The sequence below is a fragment of the Coffea eugenioides genome, chromosome 2 (assembly GCF_003713205.1).
Source record: "Coffea eugenioides isolate CCC68of chromosome 2, Ceug_1.0, whole genome shotgun sequence".
NCBI lineage: Eukaryota > Viridiplantae > Streptophyta > Magnoliopsida > Gentianales > Rubiaceae > Coffea > Coffea eugenioides.
The window spans coordinates 31,225,889-31,233,256 of record NC_040036.1 but is presented as its reverse complement, the minus strand read 5'-3'; the positions used below and the strand labels follow the sequence as shown (position 1 = coordinate 31,233,256).

The following is a 7,368-nucleotide window of genomic DNA, read 5'->3' as shown; positions in this document are numbered from 1 at the left end:
TGTGAAGTAAAATAATAATTAAAAAAATGTCTTAGAGGAAATATTCCAATTTTTTTTTTTTTTTGAAAAACTTGCAATCCAAACGCATTCTTAAATTTATAATTGTTATTTGTAACGTTTCTTTCCACTAGTGTAAATATATTCCATATCCTATCCTCATTGAACAAGCACAAACAGCAAAATAATTATGAAGGCATTCAATAACCAACATATAGAAATACAATATAAAGATTGAAACACATTTTTGTCCATGGGCCCAACCAAACTTACTGGATAAGTCATGCAAACTTGTGCTATTCAAGTCCCAAGCCCACTAGCTAATCTCGTGAAAACCAAAAAAAAAAAAGAATAATTTTGAAAATAATTCGTCCCGCGTTGACTATTTATCTTTGGCGCGCTTTTGCCTCAAATCTTCTCTGACACTCTTCTTGCTTTCGGAGGAGTGTATACCTACTCCAAACAAGCTTCTCCTGTACTCTTCCTTTCACTCTCTTTCATAAGCTAAAAAACGACGTCGTACGTGCTTCTTCCTCCGGCTCAAGGTTTCAGTTCTCTGCTTCTCTCTGTCTCTCACACTCACGAGCACACACACACAACACACACTAGTAGAAATTCAGTTTTGCATTCGGTTCATCGTTGATATTTAAATGCGTTTTTCTGTACAATTGGAATCAGATTTAGTTCTTAATTAGTAAATTGAAGCAATTTTTTGATTCAGAAAAACTGTGTCGAGGTGAAATGGATTGATTTCTCTGCAGTTTTGGTGCATAATTTGTGCATAGATTCCACTTATCCCTGCTTGTTCAATTTGAACTGAAACTATAAACTAAATTCACGAGTTAATTAAATCAAGGTCTTGTTGTTCCTGAAGATTGGGTTTTGTTGTGCAGAAGAAGTTGAATAAATCAAGGTTTTGTTGTACTTACGGATTAATTTGGGATGTTTTTGTTCGCTAATCATTTTATTCGTAGTGGATTTTAAGTAAGAGTACAGTTGCCGAAATTTTGCAGAGAATTATGTTACTGGTTAGCTCTATGAGTTTTATGATAGGAATCTGGTGGATATTCATGCTAATAATTACTTCCAGGAACTAATTCTTTTTAGAGTAATGTTTATTTGGAATAATTATCAGCTGCTAAATTTGGTTAGATTCTTTTAGATTTGGTAGATGGATGGGAATTTGCAGAAGTCACCACAATTAGGGTCTACTGATGACAGCATGGAGTTCAAGTATATATCAGGGCTCAGTACTATTCTGGTTGCCACAATTCAGGAAGCTAAAGATAGGATTTCCCAGATTGAATATGTATTTTGCAGTCAAATTTATCCGCATTTTCAGGCAAAATCTAAGACCCTTCAGAGGTTGTATTCTGAAGCCAGAGAATCTGCGGAAAATGCTTGCAAAGAGAGAGAAAAAGATCTGCTACTTCAAATTGGAAAGCTTCAGCTCGAAAAGCAACAGTTTTGTGCTGAAATCAGCTCTCTGAAGTTGGAGAGGGAAGAATTTGCTAGTATTGGCTTGTCTCCAGATAGTATTCGCAGTCTCCAAGAAGACCTGCAACAGAAGACTAAAGATGTAGGCGCATTGCAGGTAGAAGTGAAACAGTGGCATGATTTGTATAATGTCGCAGAGAAGCTGGTGGAAGACAGAGACAAGGAGCTGAAAGAACTTGATGACAAACGTTGGAAGCTATTTACAGAGCACACATATCTGGAGAGGGAAGTCAAGGGTTTGAAATCAGAGCTAGCAAACAAGACTAGGGAATTTGATGCTGCAATGGGATTACAGCTTACACTTCTCCAAATGGTTCGATCAAATACTTCCCTAATGATGGATAAAGAAGAGGAACAGTTGACAGATCACCAAGGAGATGCAGATTTAATTATTAGAAGATTTGGGATTATGAATGGGAAGATTGACGAGCTTCAGGAGGAACTGAGAAAAAAGAATGAGGAAATTGAAAAGGGAAGAAAAGTGCGGGAGAATCTCCTGAAAAAGGTCGAATCACAGGCCTCGGAAATAATGGAGCATGAGCAGCAATTGAACGAATATGAGAAGGAGAAAAGGCTACTCGCCACAAGACTAGTAAATTTACAGAATGATATAAATTTTCTAGAGAAGGAGATAGGAAAGAAAAATGATGAAGTGGAAGAAGGAAGAATTTTGCAAGAACAGCTGATGCAGCAGATTGATTCATACAATTTTGAAAAGTTGAAAATACAGAAGGATTTTGAAGAGCTTGTGAAGGAGAAGCGACAGCTTCTGGAGAAACTAGGAAGAGGCCCAGAAGAGAAGGTTGATATGCATCAACCCAATCTGCAAGAGGGAAGCCAGGGGTCCTCAGAAGAAATGGAATTACACGGGAAGTTACTTCAGCAGATTGAAGCAAAAGACTCCCAGTTAATGTCTGAAAAGCAGAAACGAAAGGAAGTCATTGTTGCTTATAAGAATCTCAAATCTCAGTACAACTTTTTGTGTTCAAAGTATGGTCTTACTACAGAAAATGCGCTGCCCCAAAATAGAATGGAAGATCAGAGTGACACCTTGGGGCTGAATCATAGCCCATTAACTTCGGTTGGTAAGTCCTTTCTTCTCTATCCCTAGTGCTGAAATCTTCTAAATGTTCCACTGTTTTATGATGATTGTGCCACAGAACATCATCCAGATGACTCTACAAACAGTTAATGACTGTGATATGCTTAGCTTTCTTGTTTTTTACATCCTCCCCTCCCCCTCCTGGCCCCTTTTGGGAATTAGTATGCACTTATCCTCATTTAACTCTTGGTATCTGGCAATATAGACGTCAACAAAGGTCCAAATGCCTCTGGTGTTAGTGGTGAAGCAGAAAGAAGGAAAGGTGAGGGAGAAGAGTTGAAGAATGACAAGGAAGTCCAGTTAAATCAAAGATCAAACTCTGTCTCCCCTTCTAGGTCAAGAACTTCTATCCAACCAAAAACCTTTGCCAGTGTAAAATCTTGCCCACCAGCTGGAACAAAACGTCCTGTGTCTTATTGGAGAAATACGAGGTCTAACCAGAGTAAACTTGGACCTGATCTCCATGATGATTTTCTTGATACCCCCTTGGAGAAAATTAGAGGAGACTTAGGCAATGCCATTAAGGATCAAATTTGTAATCCTCCAGAACCAGCTCAAAAAGACATAGAATTCAACAGCTCTGATGACGAGACAGAAGACATGAATGTTGACCGTGAAAAGTGTCAAATCCCACCTCAGAGGCCTGGAACATCAAATTTCAAGTTTGTGGAACCAGTAAGAAAGAAAACTGTGAGGGAAAACCTGAAAGGAATTGAATGCAAGCAATGCAAAAAGTTCTATGATGCTGTTCTTCCCAATGAATGTAAGGAGGGGAATGGCAATGGACAAAACATGCGGTGTGAGCATCATGATGGAGTTTCAAGACATCGTTACAGGTATGCTCCTCCTCTGACTCCTGAAGGATTCTGGAACATAGGGTTTGAGTCAGAGATGTGAGTTTGATGTGCTGATGTGCATTTCAAACTGGTCATGAAAAAATCACACTTTGGTTTCACTCTTATTGATGACTTGTCTGAAAATTGGAAGGGCTAGTTGAAGGCACAACATATCCTCTTTTCATGATTAAGCTTTGGGTCAATTGAGAACAGATACAGAAATTTAAACATATAATCTTCAATAAATAACATCTGTATTGTCCAAAGTGCAACAGTTGTTCATGCATCGACTTTTAATAGCATCAAATTCTAGACTCTCCAAGTCAATAAGCTGACACAACAAAGATGGCAACTGGGAACTCGTGAACTCGGTGCTTGCAAAAATATTGTACCTTAAAACGGCCCTGCTATTTCCTTCTAATATCCTTATCATGTAAAGAATTCTCTGTGAAGCAGTGTGCTCCTCCCCAATGATAGTCAGTATGAGGGCTAGATAACTGAAAACACTCCTTGTTAGGGCCAACTGATCTGACACAGGGTTCTTGAGGTAAAAAACCGAATTTTAGAATGCATGAAAAGTCCAGGATACTGAAAAGGTCGCCCCTATTTTAGTATTTTAAGTGGATGACTAAGAATGTTGACAAAATCTTTCATTGATCTATACATTAGAGATAATCCTTTCTATATTTGCCTCAAATTAATTTTGCTTCTTTTCTCCTGATCCTCCTTGGAGTGATTACAATTATTTGAAACAGCTGAAGTTTACCCCGAAACCTTGAACAGTAAACAAATCCTTTGAGTCCGCAAAATACGAATGAATAGGCTAGACACTCCGAAGTGGCCATCAACCTTTAGAAGCTGCTCAATTCCTTTCGTTGTGTGGCTAAACGCGAAGCAAGAACTTACCTGACTGCAGCTTTCTTAAGAGTCTAAAACCATTTTAGAACGAGTTGACATTTGCTCTGTTTGACAGACAAGATAATAGCTAGTTGCAGCTAAAAGTTACAAACATTTAACTGATTGTAGCCATCTGTACAGGGGAATGTGAACAAGAAGAAAATAAAATAGGATGGAAGAGAACTCAACTGAAAACAAAAAGTACTTAGAAAATTATGCTGAACTTATGTATTTGAGGTGAAAAGTTGATTGAGAAATGTATTTACACAAAACATCAAAATTTTTCTGCTAACAACCACAATCTAAAGTAAGGCCTCCCAAATTCTCTCAAATTTCACTTTCTATTGCACAACATTGAAATTGGCTATTTTGGTCTGGAATTGTCACTATAAATGTTGGAAACGGATCCCCTTTTGCATTGCTTGAATCATGAATGCATCCACTGGCTCTTCACTATCAGTCTGTCACTGTATTAGCTGAGCTAAAGTTTACCGACCTGTTTTATCCTATTTGGAAAGAAACAAAATGTAGTGGGACCATGAAGGATATATAAAAACAGTTGATGTATGGGCAGGTCACATGGGATTGGAAATTAGGAACATGCATTGCCCTGGCAAGAACTTGACCTCTGTTTGCTGCTTCCCCCAAAATTTGTTGTACCATCATATTTTTTAATGCTCTGCGCATTGAATCTCTCATGCATGTTTCACCAACCAAATTAATACTACTAATATTTATGCAACAGATCCTAAACTGTCTACAGGACAGCTGCGTTATCTAACTCTCAAATGCTGCAATTCTTTTCTTTTTTTTTTTCAGAAGGAAAATAATTAATGTGACCATATTTTGCCGAATGAAAAAAGAGCTTCTGTAGCCAAGGATTTTTCCCTTTCTTCTTTAGCCAAAGTTTTTCACCCCCTTCAAAGGCTGCTTCAAAAAATAATAATAATAATGGAGCAGGCAAATCAATCTCCACCTCTCCCATTGACCTACAAATAACGCTGGCGTGATCACTTTATGCACATATTTGTCAACGCTTTCATCAACACCAAATCACCAATTCACCACCGCAATGATTCCCATTGTGACCAAAGAACTATGCCATCAAAATCACGAACGCTCCATAACCTTTATCATAAACTCATGATTCAATCACATAATTTCATGGACGAAAGTGCCAGTAAAGCCAGCTAGTGTCACTATACAAAAACACATGCAAAAACAGAATCCCTTTCTTTACAATAGATAGATTTGATTCTCGTACAGAAGTTCGCACGCATTTTACACTTGCATGCAACCGATGCACTCTTATAAACAATGCACAATTGAGATTACACACTTTAAAAAACAAAAAAAAAAAAGGGTTTATCCTTATAGATCGTTACGAAGAAATATCACACAAGCAAGCAGCAGTAATAACCAACCGACATTTTCGGTTAATTACAACTTACTACTAATCCCCATGATTTAGATTCAATTAACAAGTACGTAGTGGTGATCCACATAAGCAATCGTTATTAGCAAATGAAGAGGCCTCAAGGTGATCAAAAGGTGAGCCAACCGGAATCGGTCCGCAAAGGTGATTATAACTCAAATCCAAGTGCCCAATGTACTTAGCCGATGATAGTGATTTAGGAATTGAACCGCGCAATTGGTTATACGATAAATCAAGGACCGTAAAATAAGTTTTCGGTCCAAAAACGTCGGGTAAATTGCCCTCCAAACTGTTTCGGCTGATGTTTAAAACGTTTAACCCGGCACTGCTTAATAAGCTCGTCGGTATGCTTCCGGATAGTCGATTGCTGTCTAGATTAAGGGTTGACAGAACCGGCATTGTTCCGAGTTGAGCCGGGATCGAACCGGAGATCCGGTTCATGGATAGATCAATGTCGGCCAGCCTGTAAATGTTAGCAAATGAGATGGGGATTGAACCGGTGAGCTGGTTACGGCTCAACAGTGCCCTGCTCATCATGGTTAGTTTTCCGACGTCAGCGGGGATTTCTCCTGTGAGTTTGTTGTTGCTGAGGTCGAGATGCATGACGCTCCCGAGGTTGACAATCGACGGCGGAATCGCACCGGTGAGCTTGTTGTCGGCGAGGTTGAGAACAGTTAGTCGACCCAGTGAGCCTATGTCGGCCGGAATCTTGCCGGAGATCTGGTTTCCAACTATGTCGAAGATTCTGAGAATGGGTAACGAGGACGGAATGCAAGCCGGGATTTCCCCCGCGATTGCCTTCCAGTCTGCGACGACGAGGGTGGTGAGCCGGTCGAGTTGACAAACAGAAGCTGCTATTTCACCTGACATGTAACCGGACCGGCCGGCTTTCTCAAAGATGGGGTCCTCGGATTCTCCCCGGAGGACAATGTCGGCGACCCGTCGGTCAGGGTCACAGCTGACACCGTACCAGTTGGTGCAGCAGTCGGTGCCCGTCCAAGAATTGAAGATGCCCAAGTAAGGCTCGTTGAGGGCAGCTTTAAAAGCTAATAATGCTGCCCGATCCCCAGGCGGGCAGGCATTAGCGGAAAAACAAAAAGCCAATGTTACTAAGGCGGCCAAGGAAACTTTCATTCTCCCCATGTTTGCTTTCAGTTGTTGTTTTGAGCTCTTCTTTGTATGGTCTGAAGAAAAGCCGAAATGCAGTGTGTGACTGTGTGTTGTTTTGCAGTGATATTGGGACTTGTGAGGGTCTGTGAGACTGTGTGTTGTGCGTGTAATAATGGAGAGTGTAATGGCCTAGTGGGTTTTATGAGTTGAGTGGGAACTGAGGAGATGGGAACTTTTGGGGTAGTAAGAAGTGTGAATGTATGCATGGTTATATATACAAGTCGAGGTGGATGAGGATGCCCCTGGAAGTGGGGTGGAATTCCAGTTGGGATTTGGGAACTTGGGATTTGAAGTTGAGGTAGCTAGCAGCCACTAGGCCTTTGGCTGGTGGTCACCACCAGTCTTGGCGGAGGTGAGAGGTCAAGGAACCAATTGCCATTTTATGTGGTAATTTTAATTGACTTTTTTCAACGAAGTCTCTATTCACATCGAGT

General features: G+C 40.2%; 2 protein-coding genes across 2 annotated transcripts; one reads left to right on the top strand and one right to left on the bottom strand.

Moving 5' to 3' along the window:
* Window positions 1–460: 460 nt before the first annotated feature.
* Window positions 461–3,655, top strand: LOC113763426 (protein gamma response 1-like). The gene is made up of 3 exons (XM_027307239.1): window positions 461–542; window positions 1,160–2,579; window positions 2,802–3,655. Exons 2-3 carry the CDS (start codon window positions 1,169–1,171, stop codon window positions 3,491–3,493), a joined length of 2,103 nt encoding a protein of 700 aa, XP_027163040.1. The 5' UTR covers window positions 461–542; window positions 1,160–1,168; the 3' UTR covers window positions 3,494–3,655.
* Window positions 3,656–5,543: 1,888 nt separating this feature from the next.
* Window positions 5,544–7,136, bottom strand: LOC113761038 (DNA damage-repair/toleration protein DRT100-like). The gene has a single exon (XM_027303843.1). It carries the CDS (start codon window positions 6,905–6,907, stop codon window positions 5,807–5,809), a length of 1,101 nt encoding a protein of 366 aa, XP_027159644.1. The 5' UTR covers window positions 6,908–7,136; the 3' UTR covers window positions 5,544–5,806.
* Window positions 7,137–7,368: the final 232 nt, after the last annotated feature.

What these genes read in the sequence shown, in the direction of transcription:
- LOC113763426 (XM_027307239.1), top strand. Translation starts at nt 1,169, where the DNA reads ATGGATGGGAATTTGCAGAAGTCACCACAATTAGGGTCTACTGATGAC. An exon ending in TAGCCCATTAACTTCGGTTG is followed by an intron (nt 2,580 to 2,801) that starts GTAAGTCCTTTC and finishes CTGGCAATATAG; the next exon opens with ACGTCAACAAAGGTCCAAAT.
- LOC113761038 (XM_027303843.1), bottom strand. Translation starts at nt 6,907, where the DNA reads ATGGGGAGAATGAAAGTTTCCTTGGCCGCCTTAGTAACATTGGCTTTT.